We start from the raw sequence: 22,351 nt of genomic DNA on the forward strand, positions 1-22,351 counted from the left end.
TTTCATCTACTTAACCCACAGGCCATTCTGAAGGTAATAACATGCTACCTCAAGAGGCTAAGGTTTCATTACATTTTTAAGGACTAACAGGTGTGCCCCTACGGCTTGCCAAAATACTTCATGATGAACTGCAAAACTAATCTGTAAACTTGCTGCTCACCCCCTGGCTCACACTGCACCTGGCTAGTGAAACGGCAATAGCCGAGTTTACGCCTGGTCATCCTTACTCCACCGCCACAGATCTCAGAGCACCAAGGCAGCTGGTTAGTCAAAACATCACTAGGGAAAAAAAAAAAAAAAAAAAAGTCTTATGACCCTGAATGCATATAGGTTACCTCAAAGTGCAAAAGGCAGCTCCTACTCCTTATCCCTCTACAGCAGCTCAGTAGAAACTACAGAGAGCATCAGAGTAGCTGTGCTCAGATAAGGATTAAGGTCAGACAAGCTTCCAAACATCTACTGGATCTTTATAATGCTGGTCCTCACAGGCCTTTGCTTTCTGAAGCACCTGGAAGGGGCCATCAGAGCCCCCCGCTACCCACCTCGCCTCGGCTCTCTTGCCTTTGCTCTCAAAAGCTTGCACCTGGCCAGGCTGAAGCCTAACTGCCTTTCCAAATCCGTACAACGGCATGAAAGGGGTGACCCTCCTCTACCGTTCGATCCCCAGTTTGCCCACCATACGGCATTTCTAACCATGGGGTCTGCATAGGATTTTCTACGAATACACAGAACTTCTCTGGTTTGGGGCCGGCAGCGTTGTTTCTGGAGGCAGCAGAGAGGAAACACACAAGCCCGCAACCACGGCACAAACCGCCGCTTCCCCTCCCTCCGTCCCTCCCTCCGGGGCCGTCTCTGCGCCGGCGCCGTGCGCCGCGCTCCCGGCAGGAGGAGGCGGCGGCGACGAGGAGTTGTGGGCATGGCGGCGCCCGCGGCTCTGCAGAGGAGCGTGGTGTCCCCCGTGGGCAGGCACACCGCCTCCCTCATCTTCCTGCACGGCTCAGGTGGCTGCTTTCCCCCCTCTTCTCTCCCCTGCTGCCCGGTGGCGGGGCCGGGGCGTGGGGCACGGGGCTTGGCGGGCGTCGCTTCCCGCCGCGGACAGGCGCGGGGCCGGGGCGGCTGCCGCTGCCTCGCCGCCTCCTGCTTCTCCTCCTCCCGTGCGGCGGGGCCCTCCCGGGAGCGCGGCGGAGGGGAGGCAGGGTCGGCCCCTCGGTCTGCGGCGGCCCGGCGCTGTGTGAGGGGGTCAGCGGGACGGGCCCGCTGCCGCGGCAGCCGCCGGGCTCGGTGTGGCCGGAAGGCGAGGAGCCCCTGGCTTTCTTGGCCGTGAGAACAAAGTATCCAGACGATACTCTCCAAGGATCCTCCACTCTAAGGATTTTTCTGATTAAAATGGCTCTTGGCCTTTTTAGGATCAGACTGAGAATGTCGCTGTCACCTTTTGGAGGCCAGTGTTAATAGACTGGCTTCTCTCCGTTCGGAAAGGTCTTAACTGTGTCCAAACTGGCTTCACGGCCACTCTCTGCAGAAGGTAGTCAGTCACCTCCATCAGTGGCCAGTCTGAGGGCAAGAGGGGAGGGAGTGTGTGTTTTGTTGGGCTTTTTTCTTAAAGGTGAGTTCTAACCTGCTAAATAACAACAAAGTCCACATGACTTAAAAAAAAAACAAAAAACACATCCCTAATAATCATAGGTCTTTATTAAGAATCTTTATTGAGAATCAGTTCTCTTGAGCTCTGCACGTGCATCTGGCAACATGCTCAACCCTTTCACTGCCTTTCTCTTAGTTTTGCTTGTAGCTGATGCTTCTCATTAACAAAGATGCACGTGCTTATTAAATTACTTTCATTTTTATAATCTAGTTTAATTTTGCTTTTTCTCAAATTCTGTGAGTTAAAGAATGAAAGAGAGTTCGTAAGATGTGTTCGTCCCTCTTGTTAACGCTAATGCTTTAGTGCTTGAGGAAATAATTTTCTCTTGTGTTGGAGGAGTAAGGGAAGATTATGGTTAGAGGTTGATTCCACATGTGGTTAAAGTACTCTACAATTTTTCATTTTTGATACGATTTCATCCATAATGTTTGCAATGGGGAAGTACAAGGGTGCTTTTATTTGGTTTTGTTTAGCAGTTCTGCAGAATTGAATTTAAAACAGAAGTAGCCACAGTGCTGTTGCTGTGGGCTGGCCTGTAAACTGGAATTGTAAACCTTCTGTACAGCGCTTGTGATGGCAAGTGGCAGTCAAATGGCATGAATCCATTTTGTTCAGAATGCTTGCTCCAGGCAAGTTGTTGCAAGTGGAGAATGTAACTGCAAAATGGTACAGAAAGTATTAGAAAAATTCCTGTACTGTACATCAAATTTAGGTAGCTCAGCAGAGAAGGCGAATGGACGTAACAAATTTATAACAATTTGTTAGACTTGGGTTTACAACTTTGCATGCGGTAAGTAACATGCGTAGAATCATAGAATTGTTTAGGTTGGAAAAGACCTTTAAGAACATCAAGTCCAACCATTAACCTAGCACTGCCAAGTCCACCACTAAACCGTGTCCCTAGGCACCACATGGTGACTCCACTGCTTCTTTAGCAGCCTGTTCTAATGCTTGAAAACCTTTTTGGTAAAGAAATTATTCCCAATGCCCAATCTACGTGTTACATGTTGTTAACTTTAAACTTTGCACAGAAAGCTATATTTGAAAGGAAAATAAATCATGGTTTACTTGAGGCGGGGGGAGATAATATTGCTGCTATTAGTCAATTTCAGGTTTGTAAACAGACTTGAAGCTAACTGTCTGTGCATGGTTTGCTCCTTTTTAATAGTATTCAGAAGAACATATAATGCCAATGTCCAAGAACAGCCTGAAGGACAGTCCTTTCAGAAGGATGTTGGGTTTTGTGTGGTGTCAAAGTCTCCTCTCTCCCCTCCAACTTTTATTCTTACCAAATCAAAATGCATTACCTCTGCATGCAAGTGCTCACAGCGGTTGCAGAACATTTGGACTATGGGGACTCTTGACACACAGAAAGTCACAGTTAATGAGTTTTCTGTGAACTTTTCACAGACAAAACAGCTTCATTAACTCTGAATGTTTCTGCTGATCTTGGCAAAGCTTAAGAAATGTGAGTAAATATTAAAAAATGTGTCCTGAACCATTAAGGAGTTTGTAGAGACCTAAATTAAGTCCCAATTCTGTAAGCATTCAGATAGTTGCTTAGGTTGACCTACCTGAGGGTTGGTCCTGTGCAAGTATTACAAAGCCTAAACTTTTCCTTTCTCACTGAAAAAAAAGGAGTGTATAGGAAAAAAAATGTTTATTCAAGCCTCCTTAAGATATGTTGTTAATAAATTAGGTGACAGCAACCATGAGGAAACCTTTGCATATCAAGGGTGTCTACTAAGAAGCAGAGGTGTGGTTGGACTGCAGACCATACTACTCACATAAGCAAAGCGCTTGTGGGAGTGTGTTCTGAAGCACCCAGTTAAAGATGTAACTTTGATTTTACTATTTAACATAACACAGAGTAAGATTTGTGTCAGTTTTGCAACCTTATTACTTATTTGTCACTTGAAGTAAATACTCCAAGTCAGGGGTCAGGCAGAACGCTTCATCGTTATGCCATTTGTGCTCAAGAGGAAAAATAAAAAAAAAATGCTGGGTTTGAATCCTTCTTGCCTTCTGTTTTATTTCTGAAGATGCCTTAATCGTGTGTCTACATAAAGATCACTGAATTTTGTTTGAGTGCTAAAGCAAGAGAAAATCTCCATTGGAGAATTATAATCATTGTAACAATAAATTGGTATATTCACGTGACATTGTTTAGATGAACCCATGTAACGTGGCAGTAAGCCTGGTTTAGGGCAGTGATATTTTTTTCTTGTGGTTTGGCTACTTTATTGAAAAGAATGGGGTGAGTTCTAAAGTCAAACTGACCAACTTGAGATAAAGTAATAGAGAATACTGTTAACTCAGATTAGCAGTTTGAGTTGATAATATGCGGGAGCCTCAACTTCAAACAAAACTAAAGTCCCGTGGCGTGAGTGGCACTAGTGAAATTCCAGTTTGCTGCATGCCCACCAGATTTTTAGGTTGACCGTTGCTACATGTATTACTGCCTCCTGTAAACCATATTCCTTGATTGGGCAGTTTCCTTAAGCGTGAAGCACTGTTTAACTCTTATTGGCGACATGTGTGAACATGCTGTTCAGAGCGGGTGGCAGGGAAGTTGTAGTTGAAGATACCAGTGATGCAAAGACAAGCTCTAGGAGCTGTCTGGTGTATGCATGTGTATTTGTTTGTAAGGAGCACATGTTGCCTGCGTAAAGAGTTCATCCTCTGTATCTGTTCAGAGCACTTCAGTCTGTAGGGGCTTGGGCTGTAGGCTGAGTTGATATCACTAGGAAAAAAACCCATCGAGAGTAAGTTCTCAACCAGCTTTCAAAGAGAACAGTGGGATTAAGGTTTTGAGGAGCCTGCCAGATATTTTAAGGCAAGCTCATCTCTTGAGCACGTTTACAAAACGTTGGGAGCGTTTAACTGATACTGCCCTTGAAGCCTATGTGTAATATTAGCATAATTAAATGTGAAGATCCTTTTTATTGCTCTTGACTAAGTGTTGAAGTGAGTTAGCATCAAATTCTATAGTAAAAGTAATTATCTTTTCTAAGGGGAGTGGCAAGTATTTTATCTCACTTTTTAAGATGTTTATCGCTGTTATCAGCAAATAAGGTAAGTTGCAAGTAAGAGGTAAGGCCTTGTGCCTGATTAGGAGGTACTTAAGCCCCTGGATGTAGTAAAGTATTAAACTTATGCTGTGGTGTTATTTTTATTTTTAATTTGTTTATTTATTTAGTATTTGTTAAACTTATGCTGCTACCTCTTAAGTAGTCTGTTTCTAGGAAGTTTTGAGTCTGTCTTCATTGGAAAGGGGATTGAAGTTATTCTAGAAAGTTCTTTTTTAGCATTTTGGAGCATTAACTTTGTGATTTTGAAATTACATCAATCTGGTGTAAATACATTTGACGTTGTATAGTTTTCTTTCTAAATGCACAGAATAATTCTTGTTGTACTCTTCTGTGTGATACAGGTGATACTGGCCGAGGAGCAAGAACATGGATAAAACAAATTTTGAATCAAGAAATGGCTTTCCAACATATAAAAGTAATTTACCCAACGGCTCCTGCCAGGTATTGTTTAATATATTTTAACTGTAGGATTAAGTTACTCTATTCTAGTACTGTGAAATACACTTGTGAATATTGGTACAGACTGTCATAACACTTCTTTCTTGTGTACATACTTTTTGGCAAAACTGGAGCTCAACAGTGCTTTGCTGCCCAGGGACTGTGACTTGAAGTGGTTAAGACTTCACAGAAGTCAAAGTCTCTAATTCGAATTCAGGTATTGTCCTCATAGTATTTTTCCATCTTCTTGATATAAATAAAAGAAGATACTCCAATGTGTGTTGTAATGGCAGTACGGAGCCATGTTCTGGATCACAGTCCTACCTATTTTAACTCCCATAAGTTAACCACTTGAATATTCTGTATTTAATGCCAGGTTTCGGTTCTGAAGATGACTGGTATTTGGCAAGTAGGATGTGAAAGATCTTTAGCTGCTGGAAAAAGGGCTGGGAGTTTAAAATTAAACATTTCTTCTAGTTTGAATCCTGATCCAACTGTTTTGAAGAGAATTGAGTTCAACGTTTGCTTTAGGCATAAATCTCGTTATTAAATGACACTGTGTATTTGGTAGTGGTAGACTGGAAATATAGATAAAAATATTTACCCCTGGGAATTTGAAAGTTAATGAGGTCAAACCTAAAGGCTAAAAGTTGGACACCTACCTCCATACTTAATAATCTGTAGACATAGCCTTATATGATAAGTGATAGGACAAGGGGCAACGGATTTAAACTGAAAGAGGGCAGATTTAGGTTAGGTATAAGAAAGAAATTCTTTACATTGAGGGTGGTGAGGTACTGGAACAGGTTGCCCAGAGAAGTTGTGGATGCCCCATCCCTGGCGGTATTCAAGGCCAGGTTGGATGAGGCTTTGGGCAACCTGGTGTAGTGGAGGATTTCCCTGCCCATGGCAAGGGGGTTGGAACTAGATGATCTTTGAGGTCCCTTCCAACCCTAACCATTCTATGATTCTATGATTCCATATTTCAGAGATGTTTAATTTTTCTCAATATAAATGAATTTTTAAGGCATCTGTGGCTCTAAGTTAGGAACACGTTTCCTTGAAAGTTAACGAGGCTTAAGTTTCCTTCTGAATTTGTGTGTAAGTGTGGATGAATGCTGAAAGGAAAAGGAAATTGTGACATTCTACACAGACTTTCGAGTTACAGAGGTTTGAAAGTTAGAAATAATTTTCTTGGGAAGTATAAACAAGTATAATAGCAGATTTTGTCTGGCACTCACTAATACGTGAAAAAAAAACCCTTTCCTTGACCATGTATTTTTATGATCTACTTATGAAAAGCAATTGAGAGATTGCGGTGTGAATGTACTCACTGTATTACAGAAAAATCAAACCCATGAGGGGAAGTCTTTGAAGCAGTGTGTTTTGGGTTAGTAGGTAGTGAATATGATTTTCTGTAAAAAATGTGCTCATTACTCCCTCGATGACAGGCTAAAGTGATGCTAGAGTTATCTGTGGCACATCACACATTGACAGGCTTCATTTCTTCCCAATCAACACAGCAGGTACTGGAGAAATGCAGGAGGTTTTACTTCCCTGTGAAACAATCTTTCTTCACATGTTATATATACAGCCAGAGCACCTCAGACCACATCTGTTAGGCCAGTGCTTCACTCTTCTATCCCACTGCACTTCTGGGGTCCAATCCTTTTCTCATTTGTTTTCGTTTCTTTGGATAACTGCGTATGTAAACTATGTATCAACAATTAACCAGCAAGGTCTCCTGACTCAAATGAGTGACGTTTATGTGGAATTTGTTTTTCAATCCTTTGGTAAACAGATGGGAAGAAAGATACTGTTGTAATTAAAAGATGTGAATAAACAGTTAATTCCACTCTTTTTTAAGTCGAGGTTACTCTTGTTCTTCTCTGGAACAGATAGAGGTCATGCATGAGTTGATACAGAAGTGGTTTTTAGCAAAAATGAAAAGTTGTGTATTCGAAGAATAAAAAATACCCACACTGTTTGTCTTTGACAGGCAATATGAAGTATGCTTGGGAATATTAGCGTACAGCCCTCGGTTGCTGATAAGCACCATTAGCTGACGCACTGAAATAACACAGATGCCCTTAAGTACAATAATGTTTGCCACTGTTTGCAGCAATGCTGAAGTTTGTGAAGATATGTGTTGTTGGTTGAAACTGAAACAGCAGAAGCCTTTAACAGACCCATTTCACATTGTTTTGGTATTCAAGTCCAAAACGTGCTATGCTTTTCGAAACATTTGTAATGGTTGCTCTCCTTTCTGCCACAGAAAGTGAAAACAAAGCCTAGAACATCCAAACTTGAATTGCTGACATTAAAATAATTGTATTTGCATTAGGAACTTGAATATATGGTCTGATTTTGTGTGGGAATGTGTATATGTTTTGATAAGAATTCCAAGTGCTTTTGGCCCCAACAGGGTAATTCAGCATCCTTGATAATGAGACCTATAGGTAGAGGGTTATGAGTGTGCACATAGGCTGAAGAAGGTTTTGGTCCAGTCTTTAATTATGTAGAGGCAGAGTGATAATGCTGGTGGAAAACTATGCTGATGTGAGTGAGAGTTTGTGTGGACCACACAACCTGCCACTGCATTGTCGATTACAGGAGCAGAGCGCAAGGCTTGCCCAGCAGGTTTTTACACTCACGATGAAATCAAGGAAGAGCTTGAAGTTAGGCAAGACCAAGGATTGCTTGGCCAATATACTTTTCTGGCAAAATACTGTTAATGTGGATGTAGTTCATACTCTATAAACGCCTGTCTTTTCCAGCGTGACTTACCATATATACATTGAACATTCTCAAAGTGGTTACGCCAGTAAAAGCAGATTTGAGGATACAACTGCAATGCTGTAGGCTTTGGCAGAAGAAACTGCAGGTCAGGAATACCTCTTCACGTTTTTGATGGATATAATTCTGCTGATAGATCTATAAATTTGATCTTGTATATTCTTCATCCTTATTAAATAGAGTTCTAAAAAGCAGTGGAATTCATGTTTTTCAACAAAACATTGAAAAATTATTTTTTTCTTTGTGGAGGATGGATGTGGTTTATATTTGTTTTCTTTAGATTTTATCCCAGGTGCTGAAACATACACATTTTTCATTTACTACAACATCAGAGGTTCAGACATGTTTTGATTCAAGAGTAAATATGTTTGAAAATTATTTTGGAAAACCAACCCATCATATAATCTAGAACAATGCTAAAACATATTCTCTGGCTTCATTAGCATTGGTTTTGGCAAACACTGGAGAGGATACTTCCATTTTACAGGTAAAAGCAATAGCACATTACTGAACCACGTTTTATGAAACAGTTTTTTACTATTCTCTGTAGGTCTCTGTAAAAAATTGCACTTTTTAAAAAAGATTTACTTTTCTTTCATCATTTTTAGAACGTGCAGGTCTGCATAGAGAACAATCACCAAATGTCCCCTGGATAGGTAAAGTGTTTGCAGCATTTTATCACGCTCATCCCCCATCACTGCAGAAAGTCTTATGAGTCTCATATTTGTTTCCTGAGTGAAAATAACAGAATGTAGTGCAGTTTACTATTAAAAAAGAAAAACTTGCAAAATTTCTAAGTAAAACGCTTATGGTAAAAAAGCATGCTTAGATTAAAAGAAAAGGAAAATATGTGGATTTGAAGTCTCAGTGTGATGTAGTGCGAGTAGTGGCACCTGAATTTGAAATGTGTTTAGAAATGCATGCAGCTGGGGCATGCAAATTTTGCTTTACAAATGAAAATTTTTAGACATTACTTAGAGATGTTTTGTGGGTTTTTATTCTGTAATGAAGGCAACTGGGATACTTAAAAATGAGTAGAGAACTTGTTTTAATAGGTTGTTCTTAGAACTGTATCTAGCTTGCTTTCAAGATCAGTGCTTATGTATGTAGATTAAACTTGTTAAAAACAACAGAATTCTATTTCCTCTCTCATAATGCTAATGTATATCTTTAATTAAAAATATGAAGCTCAAATTGTAGCCCTAGCAGCTGATGCAATCCCTAAAGCCACGTCTACAGTAATAGTTTTAAAGGAAAGGGTTTCCTTTTTCCTTTTTTATTTGGGTCAGGATGGCTACAGCTTTAAATGCTGTTTCAGCTGCTACAACTAACATGACTTAAACATTAGGTTTCTATTGAGTTTCTAAATCAGAACTGAATACCACCCAATTTAACCTTCCTTTTTTTTTTTTTTTTAATAGAAAGCGATAGTTTAAATTGGCATTGCAAGAGCTAACGTGGTAAAGTTAAAACCATTTAGGCTCCACTTGTTTTAATAAGTATACCTTACCTTCTATAATTCCTTTTAAAAATCTAGGTCAAAGATTCTTTGCGTTGTCTAGCATTCCATTCTGACAGTCTTTCTCTTTTGCAAGTCAGAGTAAACTATAAATACTACTTGGGCTATTTTGTGGATCTTTTTGACATTCACTCAACATACCTTTCTGTGGCCAGTAAGTCTCTGTGCAGTCTGCTTTTTCCTCTCCCCCCAATTTATTTTAATTTCCCATGTCTCTTAAGTATGTGGCTGGTAAGGACTGCTCAGCATGATATGGCCTGGTACTCCATCCTTTCACCTAAATTCACGTCTTTGCTCAGCTCGTGAGTGGAAACGAGTTTCATCTCGTCGTAGTCCCCATTTGGCTGTGTCGCAAAACCACCAGACAGTTTGGCACTGTTCTGCTCCGTTGGCAGCCTCTGCTCGCGAGAGGCCTAGGATTGGAAAAGCAGCAGGGGTACTGCAGGTCAGACTTGAGATGGATTGGTGGAGCGTGCACGCTGCCTATCGCACCGTGTTTGGCTCAAGCAAACGTTATTAATCCTTCACGTTGGTAAGCCCTAACCTCATTCATGAATTTAACATAAAGTCGTCTTTTTAGAGGTGGAAGTTTGAGAGACGAATGGAAAGGGGTTTTGTTGGTATCAGGGGGTGGTTCTTTCATCTCCTTCTGTGAGTAGAAATTTAACATATTCTGCATAATAATGATGGAATCATGCTTGAATAAACGTCATATTTTCCTTTTATTTCTCCTCCTGCATTAGGTGAGGAAAACATGGATATGCTTACATGCAATGCCTACATCATATGCCACATACCATGTGGAATGCAATAAACACTTATCAGAGATACTTAAGTCATTCTTTGGGAAAGCAAAGTAGAACATGATGGCAATAATCCTGGATTTCTAATCCCTTTAACCTACATCATATTCTTCGACATTCTTCCTCCGATTTTTCTTCTCTCAGCTGTTTTCCAGTACAAAAGAATTGGAGATGCTGGTTTTTATATAACCCCTCCAGCAAGCAGTTGTGGGGTTCTAAGTCATGTGTTGTTCTGTGCTCTTGCTTTACAGTCTTTTCAGGCGTTTCTGTGCTTAGCTAGTGTCATTAATCCATCCTCAGCGTTGTTTGCCACCGGCTTGTGAAAGACACCGCTCTGAATCCAATAGTGTCTTTCAAACCCTGAAATGGAGAACTGATTCAGATTGGACCCTGGTTTGCCTGTTGCCACTTTCTTTCAGTGAAGTTATAAAGCAGCCACTATTAGCTGGTTGCTGAGGAACAGGCAGTGTCTAGAAAAGGTCATCTAAGGTCTTCTCAACCAGAACATTATTTATTGCTCTTTCTCTGAATAGTACAAATCCTCACAATTTACATCCTCCCCCCCAAAAAAGAACCAAACACACACACCAAAAAAACCTCACCCGAAACCAAACCAACCAACAGAAACAAAGAAACAAACAACTCAGAATTTGACCTGCTGAATTTCATGTCAGCTTCTATTGTGGCTTCCTTTGTCTTGAATGAATAAGATTTGTCCCAAGTAACAAAAGCTGTCAACATAGTATTTCTTCACATAACCATTCTATACTGGCTCAGTCAGCTGTCATTTCAGGCAGCATACATCCAGAGTAACTATCAAAAGTGTTTGCACATGGTTGAGTGAAAAGGCACAGCCTGTTCTGTGGAACAGAGAAAAGTACTTCTCATGGAGATCACTCTTGCCTGCCCTTTTTAAATTTATTATTTTTAAGTATACTTCGAAGTTTAAGCTGTTTTAATTTCTGACACATCTTATGCTGTGTTACCATACTGCAAAGCTTCATTGTTAAGATGTGTTGAACCCTAGTTTTAACATAGGATATACCTTGGGCTAGAGCACTGAATTATATTTCTGATTTGAATAGGTGGATTCTTTGCCTTCCCCCACTTTTCTTTTAAAATTCACTTTCTGCTTCAAGCAGACAGTGAGAATTAAAAAGCAGAATTATGAACCAGGTTTTCTATTGCGATGTAGTAGTATCAGTAGTGAGATTTTACTAGCATAGAATTTGGGACTGGGGAGTAACTTTGCTTTCATTGGAAAAACCTGCCATCAGTCAGCTTGAAGAGAGTCAAGGCTTGCTTCTAGAACTTGAGCAGTCTGATAGCTTGAGAGCACCAGCTTGAGAGTCTGGTGCTCTGTAGATTTTCTCAAAGGGATGCATAGACTTCCAAAAGACAACATTAAAACGTCTCATGTGACTCTGTGTCTCCTGAGAGGAGATGGGTTTGGGAAGGAAGCAAAAGTGAGGATTTAAAAAAATTTTGCTCGCTCTTTGCATCTTGAAGCTTACCTTCACTATAAATTCTGTGTTCTGTCTGACATGTCAGGAAGTTTTGTCTGGAACTCCAAGAAAGCTGTAAGCCAGCGCCTATGGTTTGGATTTTATGTGACTGCGTTAGCGGGGCGATCATAGCACTGAGTGTGAAGGCAGGGATACAATTGTGCATCAAGTGAAAAATTTGAGGATGGAATATTTACCATTTATCAACATGCTGTCTTCACTCTTACATTTCTTATATAAAGCAGCTAGTAGTATTGGCTTGTCTTTTAACATGATATGCTGGATGGGGACAGTGATTTATTGGATAATGAATGAAAACACCTGTAGTTTTATGTGAATTGCTATGTTAGTAGCATCATTTTTGAGATATAATTTAGCATGTTTTTAGATCTGAATTTGAATCTGGTGTAGCATAGTTTGGTTGGTCTCCACTTCCGTTAACTTAAGATGATTTCAAACTATTTAGTACAATTCTAAAAATGATTAAGAAGTTGTAGAATATATAATCCGTGCTCCAGAAAGCTGGAAACAGATGGTGTTATTGCTTCCTACTTTCATTATATTTCCATCATTGGTACATCACTCACATTAGCAGAAGCTAACCTATCTTCAGATTGTGAAAACTTGAATGATCTGTATTACTTTGAAACTTTGCAGTGAAATCAACAGTGAAAACTACTTATATATGAAGACATCTTTAAAAGATTGAAAAGATAATAAATACTTACTGAGATATTACAGGATATACTTTCCTTTAAAGATATTCAAATATTAGATGTGTAGGATCATCTTGAAACTGCAGTCGCATGCAAGAAGTGATTTCTCACACATGCAGTTGTATATGAATGCACATCCTTAAAAAATAAAACCTCTAAAGCTATCAGAAAACACGGTCTAGAGTGATTTGAGGATGTAGAGAAGCATTTTTAAGATTCTGTTCCTCAGCGTGCCTGCAGTTTCTTAAATGCTGTTTGATATTAGCCATGTCTCCTTTACATCTTCTTTTCTCTCTATTTTCAAATGTTAAGAGTTAGTTCAATTCATAGGAAATCGTGTTTCAAACATCAGTTGAAAAAAAATCCCAAACATACAACTTGAGGCTACATATTTTCATTCTGAGTTTCAACGGCACACGTTTTAGAGACATAGATCTTTATTTTTAGTATCATTTTGAAAATAGAATAAAGTGAGGAAAAAAATCATGAGGACTAATGTTACGAGTTTTGATTAAACTTAGGAAAGCAAAAAATCCAAACTTGAAGCTGACCATTTGGTCTGAACTGTCCTTAACCGACCATACTGATCTTACCAGATGGAGTTTTCACTCCACTCTGTATTTCTTTGCTTTTGTGTATTTGAGTCCAGCCTCTCATGTCACTGTAACATAAGGATTTTTTTATTTTTTCATTTTGTGGTTTAATTGTATGAAAAAATTTTGTGCTGTAGTCTTGGAGCTGTACAGATGGTTCCATGCCAAACATATTTGTTTACCGTGGTAATGTCTGAGTTGTAGTGTGCCAGCTAATAAAGGGGTTTATTTAAGGAACAAGGTGAATGACTAAAACAGATGTGCCAGTTGGGTGAACCATTAAAAGAATCTTACTTCTCAGCTTTATGTAAAGGTTATTTTTGATGCATTTCTGAGAAATCAGGAGTGCTTGCAAGGATGTTTTTGATACAGCTGAAAGCGTCTTCTCCATTTGCTTGGGGTCTTTTCCTGTGGGCTTAAGACACGTTAGTTGTTCATCTATCTCGTTGGAGAATTTGCAAAGACAGCAGACATAAGTCCTGAGTTTCCATATCTGATCAAGTATTATAATCTCATTGTAGATTTTGTCCTGTTTATAAATTGTATGATTCTGTCTTTCTGTGGAGAAACCTTTTTTCAATATTTCAGTAATGTAAATGTAAATTTCTGTAATGTAATACAAATAGGTATCTTCATTCCACGGCAATCCTGGGTCAACGTGGTGTAATAATACTAAAACCTTACACAACTTTTCTCACCCAAATGTAAGGTACTCTGATTTTACTAGAAAATAAAACATTCTGTCTGCTGAGCTTTTTAACCAGGATTAATCTAAAAGTGTTTGAGAGAAGCTAAAACCATGAATCAAATGCTGTTTGCCCAAGCACTTAGTCTGTTGTACATCTCATTGTCAGAGTGACTTCCAGAAACTCCACCAATCCTGCTGCTGTCGATGTTTTTGACTGGAATGTCTCCTCTTAGAATCTGGGGGACTTTTGTGAATTAGAGATTTAAAATCTTGTTTCTTAGTTGTCAGTCAATTAATTTGGGAAGAATCCTGGAGACAGTAGTAATACTAAAGAGAAGGTGTTTTGTTTTTTTTTTAAAAAGGGGCATTTAAGTAACATTTTTTAAACTTTGATTTAGCTTGTTGGGTGTACAAAGTATTTCCACTGAATTTTCTTTAACGTAGTAGTTAGCTTTCTTTAATAGACAAGGACTAACTTGGAGAGAGAAAAAAAAAATCATTCTGGTGCTTAAGTAGTATATGGTTTGCTTTGAATTAAGCAAATTAGAGGCTACTTAAGGCATACACTGTACTAACCTTGACCATGTACTTGCTACCGTTTTGAATAACAGTAGATTGTTGTGGGTTTTAGATACTCGTTCCTGAAGCTGTACTCAAAAAGTTAAAACAGTGTAGTCTGTCTATACCTGTCTGTTGCTGTTTGTTGCCTCTATATTTGGTTTACCAGTTTTTATGTCATGGACCTTACTGATTTCATGTTCATGGCACTGGGCAGAAGAAAATCTGTGTTCTCTCCTTTTTGATTTGTGTCTCTGAGTAATGCGAATAGCACACTGCCTCTTGTATGTGTCTACTGGTGGCAGTATTTCTGGTTTAGAAGTAGTCATTTACATATGTTAAGCCTCTCTGGTATTAATAAAGGCAGAATTTGTTCCTTCATTAAGAATAATTGAAATAGTGGCTTCTCGTTTTTGGTTAGTTGTGGTTTTGTTTAATCCTGGTACTGGAAAAAATCTAGAGAGAGCACAGAAGTCGATGTTAGTGTTTCCAGTGGGTTCCCATGCAGACGAGTTTATCAAAGGCTGTCTGTTTGTAGGCAGTGATTGTAATCTGATCTGAGCTTAAGTAAAAATGAAAAATGTGCCCCCCAATTAAACATTGCTATTAAGGATTTTAGAGGGCTTGATTTTGAGATGAAGCATCGCTCTCAAAGCAGTATGTTTGGTATTAAATTGTAGAGCCATTGCAAGACAATTAGATCACCTTTCTTGGGATTTCAGGGCTGTATTCATCATCTTTATTTAAAAACAAAGAAAAGGCTGCTTTGAATTGTAGCTTCCTTAATTATCTGAGGTTTGGGCAGCATGTTAAAGCACTTAAAATACTAATCTGACAACACAGTATTACAGGGGGGAAGTATCATTATGTCTCTAATTTGTGTCTGTACACCAATCCAGTAAGCAACATGGCATTTCTTTCAGTTATTTTTATGAGATACCTGCCCCATTAAGGTGAGGATGGCTGTATTTATTTAAGAAAAAGAAAAACTGACAGAAGAAAGAAATTTTTGTAAATATCTATAGGTTATGATACCCATCTCCTGGCAATTTCCACAGGAATAAAACAACCAAATCCCATAAAGTTAGCTCCTGCAAAGCTGTGTTGTTTAGCATTTACTTTAGTTTGTCATATTCCAAGGTGGGTTTCAACCTTAACTTTGTTTAGGATTAAGAACCTCTTTGATAGGGTTAGCATTTAAAATGTTTGACTGACTTGATCAGCCTTGACATTGAACTGACTGAAACTTGCATTTTATACAGCTTCCAAATGCTCTCTTCACTCTTGACAGACAGTGTCTTGAATGCAAGGAAATGCAACATGACTGGGTGTGAATTGAGTTAGACCTGAAAGAGGTTCTTTCTCTCCTTCACTGAAGAGAAGCTGAATTGGTTTTATTTATCAGGTATGCTGAAGGCTTTTGATCTTACACTTGGTTGGTCATTTGTTTTCTTTCCTTCCACCACTCCAGGCCATACACACCTATGAAAGGAGCCCTTTCCACTGTGTGGTTTGACAGGTACAAGGTCTCTAATGATTGTCCAGAACACATTGAAAGTATCGATGCTATGTGCCGGGGACTTACAGACTTGATTAACGATGAGATTAAAAATGGCATTGCAAAGAACAGGATACTAGTAGGTAAGAGACGCTTATTTTTTAACGTGTTTATTTGAATGGTTTTAATTGTTAAGAGATCATTTACTTGGAATTTACTCCATCCAGAAAGCTCATGAGCATGCCTTGCAACTGCCGAACAGCCTCTTCAGCAGCCAATCCTCAAGAATATTCAATCATAATTTAAACCTGGACCAGGTGGGGAATGTGGTTAACTGCAAGCACCGCCCTTAAGAATGTAACTTAAAGCTTTTTATATTGTAAATAGCCATTTAGAATCATAGAATCATAGAATGGTTAGGGCTGGAAGAGACCTTCAAAGGTCATCTAGTCCAACCCCCCTGCAACAAACAGGGACATCTCCAACTAGATCAGGTTGCTCAGGGCCTTGTCCAACCTGGCCTTGAACGTCTCCAGGGATGGAGCATCCACCACCTCTCTGGGCAACCTGTTCCAGTGTTCTACCACTCTCATAGTAAAAAATTTTTTCCTAATATCCAACCTGAACCTACCTCCCTCTATTTTAAAACCATTACCCCTTGTCCTATCATAACTGGCCCTCCTGAACAGCCTCTCCCCATCTTTCCTGTAGGCCCCCTTGAGGTACTGGAAGACCGCTATAAGGTCACCCCGGAGCCTCCTCTTCTCCAGGCTGAACAGCCCCAACTCTTTCAGCCTGTCCTCATAGGAAAGGTGCTCCAGCCCTCTTATCATCTTCGTGGCCCTCCTCTGGACCCTCTCCAACTGGTCCATGTCCTTCTTATGTTGGGGGCTCCAGAACTGGACGCAGTACTCCAAGTGAGGTCTCACAAGGGCAGAGTAGAGGGGGAGAATCACCTCCCTCGACCTGCTGGCCACACTCCTCTTGATGCAGCCCAGGACGCGGTTGGCCTTCTGGGCCGCAAGAGCACATTGCCGGCTCATATTGAGCTTCTCGTCCACCAGTACTCCCAAGTCCTTCTCCTCAGGGCTGCTCTCGATCCAATCACCACCCAGTCTGTATTTATGCCTGGGATTGCCACGACCCAGATGTAGGACCTTGCATTTGGCCTGGTTAAACTTCATGAGGTTGGTACGGGCCCACCTCTCCAGCCTGTCAAGGTCCCTCTGGATGGCATCCCTCCCTTCCAGCGTGTCAACGGCACCACACAGCTTGGTGTCATCGGCGAACTTGCTGAGGGTGCACTCCATGCCACTGTCCACGTCACCGACAAAGATGTTGAAGAGGGTCGGGCCCAACACGGACCCCTGAGGGACGCCACTCGTGACTGGTCTCCACTTGGACATTGAGCCGTTGACCACTACTCTCTGAGTGCGGCCATTGAGCCAATTCCTTATCCACCGAGTGGTCCATCCATCAAACCCATGACTCTCTAATTTAGAGAGAAGAATGTCGTGCGGGACAGTGTCAAAAGCTTTGCACAAGTCCAGGTAGATGACATCCATTGGTCGACCCTTGTCCACCGATGCTGTTACCCCAAATTTGTAATCGTTATTTAAATTACAGGATGGGCAGTGATTTACTTTAAAAAGTATATGGTTTTGCTATTTTCTTTTAGCGCTTTTTGAGGAATGAAAGGCATACTTTCCCAAAATGAATTATATTTTGGAGTGTGGAGATGTAGCATACCATGTGCTTTTCCTTACTGCTCTAATAATTTTGAGTTAATTCACAGGGAAAAAATTTGCGCGTTACACATCACTAAAGATTAACACTTGGTAACAAATGAAGTATCAGCTGTCATAGTTCATATGTGTCTTATCTTCTTGTCGTTCTTAATTTTCACAGATTTTCAGTCACTTTCACAGTACTTCTTTGAAACAGATAGTGGGATTTTGAGGCACAGGAGTTGAGGAAATGAAGTAGCCTATGTTAGAGACGGAATGAGAATTCACAGGTCATTGGCTCCCTGTCCCATCCCTAGACCGCAAACTATTTCAGGTTGGGGAAAAAACTATTAATGTGAGAATTTAAGAATTTATGGCCAACTGAGTCATGCCATCAAAATCCCGCATGGTGCAGCCACTACCATTCAGCCTACATGTTTTCTTGGTCCAGCCCCATGTTGCTCTTTGAAGGCCTCTGTTTACTTTCCCTTTCTGGCGCATCGCCCTGGCTGCAAAACGCATTGTTTTGGATGGCTGTCAGCACAGTCTCTTTGATCTCTCTTTCCTGTGTTATACCTGCTGGCTTGGAAATAGCTGAAGAAGTGCAAGTGCTTTTCTGTAGGGTGAGCTGGGAGATGTTCTGTGTACAGATACAAGTTGCTACCAGGCTTTTCTTTTCTCTTTGTAGCTTTCAAAATAGCACTATTGAAATTGGGGAGTTTGAAAGTTACTTTACAAGTCATAAGCAGAGTTAAGGAAGTTGGTATGCACCAGTTGTTTCAGATTCTTTGGAAGTCCCCGTCTGTGTTTTTTAATTCCTCATCTGTAAATCAGAAATAATTCTACTTATGTTCTTACTCTTGACAGCTTTGTTTTCAGGCTTCTAGAGTAACGCACTGTTTCCTTGTCTCTGTGACAGAGGCTATGTGCATGCATCCTCACAATTGAATCTAATATTCACGTAAAAAGCGAAATAAGGCAGCCCCGAGTTAACTCCATCCAAAGTGCAGAAGGGGAACTGTGTGAATGCAGAAAAAATTCACTAGTGGAAAATTGTGTTACTTGTGGCTGCACAAGATTAAGTGTTCTTCGACGAGAACTTTGCACCTTCTTTGCACTGGTTTTAATGATTAACCAGTGTGTGATGCAGTGGAAAATGAAGTTTAGAGATCCTACAAGGTTTCTGTGCTTAAAGGTTAGGTTTAATATCAATCTGAGTCAGCATGTGACATTCGTAGTTTTTTTAGATGGGACTTTGTGCAAATAATTGCCCATCTTCTGGCATTGTTTCTTACAGGAAATCAGGAATTTGATAGAGGCTCTTGGCTACTTTGTAACATTTTTGATTGAAAGAAAATATGAGGCCAAGGCTTGGTTATGAATATATAGTCAGTTCGTCTGCACCAAACTAATGTGCACTGGAAAAGGAGAAAGAAGTGGCCTGAAATTTTTCTGAGTTTGTGAAAGATGAATGTGCAGGAGATAATGGAAGATACGGTCACTCGTTTAGAATGTGGAAGAACTAAGTCTTGTCAGATCTTTTTAGATTTCTCTTTGAAAAAGTCAAGAGTATCCATCTGGTGCAAGAATAAGAGACTCGAGGTAACAATGAGGGAGCAGGCAGCAGATTTGTGAGTGCTGGTGTGATAGAGCTGGAGGAGGCAGCCTTCTTGAGGTGAAGGGAAAAATAAGACGATTATAGCTGAGGGAACCACAGTGAAATGTTGCTATGAATAATTTCTCCAGTGTATTCAGTGATGTTGTGTTGAAGATACATAATGGTAATACTGGTATATATCTTGTTGTGGAAAATAAGATAAAAAATAGTGGAGAGAAGAGGCTAGAGGATTCCAGAGTCTGTGAAGAGCAGTGGGGGCCTTTTCAGGTAGGTCACAGAAGCCAAGAGAACAGAGCAGTTGCATGAAGAGGGAGTTACAGGGAATGATACAGTTGTTAAAGGGTTAAGAACAACTGGGTTCTGCGACTGTCTATTTTGTAATGAGTGGGAGTTTTAATGAGTGGAAAGAACACAAAATGAGTATGAGGAGGGTAACAAGATTGAAGGTTATGGTTTTATATGGAATAGTGGACTAGAAATTACAGGCTGAGGATGAGTGTCAGATATTGTTAGATGAGGGTGAGCGAGGTGTTAGGCAAGCAGGAAGGTGGGTAGCTGCTGACAGGTCAGAGACTTTGGGTAAGAAGGCAAGATCTGAGGGAGCACCGTGCAAAGGAGAGAGAGTGGGAAGAGAGGAGAAGCAGGAGCAGGCTCTGAAGCAGTGGAAAATGAGAAGCGCAACGTGTGGTATTCTGGGAGATGATTCTCCTCCAGGAGTCACTCACACTTTCCACAAGGTTCAAGATTGTGGATGCAGTCAGATAATTTGTTCTGAAAGAAATTATAGCCTGTGCTGTTTGTTTCCGTAGCACAGTTGACTCTGAAATCCACAAGTGGCTGCTTGTAGGGCACAACTTTAAAGCTGAGGATGGAGTCCAAGTTGTGTGATGCCACTCCTCTTTTTCTATATCAAGAAAAATATTGGTACAGCCTTGTTTTTAACAGCTGCTCTATGAACCTACTTCTGAAAAATTAAATTACTTAATTTACTGGAGGTAAATAAAGTCTTATTATTAGAACTTCCATATCAATTTAGCGTAACGACCAGCACACAGTAGTACATGGCTCATCTACCTGTTCCTATTTCCTGACAGTTTTCATGCGTTCCTTTCCTTTTAATACAGAAGTCTTGAAGGAAGTAGACTTCTGGTTCATTAAAGTTTATTTCCCCTGACCTTGGAGGAGGAAAGAAGGGAGACTGACTGCAATATGTAATTGTTCAAAAATAATTATATCATCCCTAAAATTTTATAATGGAAGTCACTTTTTAGCCAAACATTCTTGTTGAATTACTCTTGTTGGTCTTCCTGGCTAAAGCACTTCTTGCAAATAATCCTGCAAGTAGGCTTATATTGACTTTGGAGGTGAAAAAGGATGATAAAATTAGTCAGATTCTGACACTTGGAGCTTTGATAGTATCCCTTCTTAAAAACTGTATGTATTCCTTTTTCATAAATGCCTGAATTCATTGCTAAATTAGCTAAATAAGTAAATAACCACAGTTTGAAACGTGGGACAACCATTTCTTTTTCTGTTTAAAGCTGAGTTGGTTTTTCAGGTGGTGATGGTGGTTTTGCTTTGTTTTGCTTTCTTATTTTTGTTTGTTGGATTTTTTTAACTGCTTCCGTAGTGATAGTCCACTATAAAATAACTCTAGGTCGAAATTGTCAAAGATTGTTGAAATCTGATTCCAGAATATGTTAGAAGCTCTTGAAAGAAATAGCCACTTCACATTTGGAGCATTCTGACAGTGCTCACTTTAGTCAACTAGATGTAAGTGAAAGGCAGTCTTTTTGTGCTCTTTTTTTGTTCTTAATTTAGTGCTACTTTTCTACTTTTGCAGGTCACTTTTTGTGTAGTGCAGAAATGCTGATCCAAGCTTGTTGGTCTCTGCCACCTGTAGTCACTTGTGTAAGCAACCAGTGAAAATAAACTTTCCATAACAGTCCTGTAGATTTGACTATATGCCAAAAAACACATGCATGATTCCTGACCCCTTGTACTGTAACAATAACACAAGACACACAACCACTTTTTGTTTATTGCTAGACTTCTTACATAGCTACTGAACCATGGTGGAAGTAACATGAAAGCTCTGTGCTTCTTGTAAATATTAGCATTTCCATCTCTCTCAGTGTGTGTGAGAACGGAGTGGCGAAGAAATATCTTGGCTTTGACATCCCAGAGAAAGAAGATTCTGTAGATATGGGAAGATTTAAAAAAATCAACAACAAAGCATTAAAATGTTGGGCAGACTACTTCACCTACAATCTTGGTATTTTATGTTTTTGGCTTCTGAGCCTTTTGCCGCCACTCATCCTATCTTGTATCTTCTGTCTTTGTTAGGAAAATGTTGCCTTTCATTTAAAGGCACTTGCTCTCACAGAGTAAATTCATGGTTTTATATTGCCATTTGTCACTTCAAATGAGATTTCTCTTTCCGCACCACCCATTATGTGGCTTTGTGGTTTATCTAAATTATGCCTATGAGATGCTGGGTTTAAAGCCGTACTCTTAGTCCATCTCCCCCATAATACCAGCAAACATTTCATTAGTTTTCACTGCATCAGTGTAAATTTGCATTGCATCTGTACTTTGGGGAAAATGTTTGCTCCTCTTGTTTGAGGAGCAACTGGCCATTTATTTTTCCTTTGGATCTCTGCTACTATTTTAACTTCCTGATGCATAAGAAACATTAACAAATGAAATATTTGTTTCCTTTAGAAATCATTCAGTGAGAGGTACAAATGCTTATTATTTTAACCAGAGAGTAGGATCCACCACTTGTCACTTTGTTTCCCAGATCTTGACGGTGTCTGCATTAATGTGTCTAGAAATCATAGAATCATAGACTTGTAGAATGATTAGGGTTGGAAGGGACCTCAAAAATCATCTAGTTCCAACCCCCCGGCCATGGGCAGGGACACCGTCCACAACACCAGGTTGCTCAAAGCCTCATCCAGCCTGGGCTTGAACACTTCCAGGGATGGGGCATCCACAACTTCTCTGGGCAACCTGTTCCAGTGCCTCATCACCCTCAGACTGAAGAATTTCTTCCTTAAATCTAATCTAAATCTGCCCTCTTTCAGTTTAGAGCCATTTCCCCTTGTCCTGTCACTACACGCCCTTGTAAAAAGTCCCTCTCCAGCTTTCCT

General features: G+C 40.1%; 1 protein-coding gene across 1 annotated transcript in view; it reads left to right on the forward strand.

The window, feature by feature from the left end:
• Window positions 1-916: 916 nt before the first annotated feature.
• The window catches only part of LYPLAL1 (lysophospholipase like 1), a 30,282-nt gene continuing 8,847 nt past the window's right edge, over window positions 917-22,351 (forward strand). Inside the window, exons 1-3 of the mRNA XM_086629520.1 lie at window positions 917-1,001; window positions 5,079-5,178; window positions 15,825-15,994. Of these exons, the coding sequence (XP_086485646.1) occupies window positions 917-1,001; window positions 5,079-5,178; window positions 15,825-15,994 (355 nt within the window). The remainder of the gene's footprint in view (window positions 1,002-5,078; window positions 5,179-15,824; window positions 15,995-22,351) is intronic.

Source organism: Tauraco erythrolophus, chromosome 2 (assembly GCF_009769465.1).
Source record: "Tauraco erythrolophus isolate bTauEry1 chromosome 2, bTauEry1.pri, whole genome shotgun sequence".
Taxonomy (NCBI): Eukaryota; Metazoa; Chordata; class Aves; order Musophagiformes; family Musophagidae; genus Tauraco; species Tauraco erythrolophus.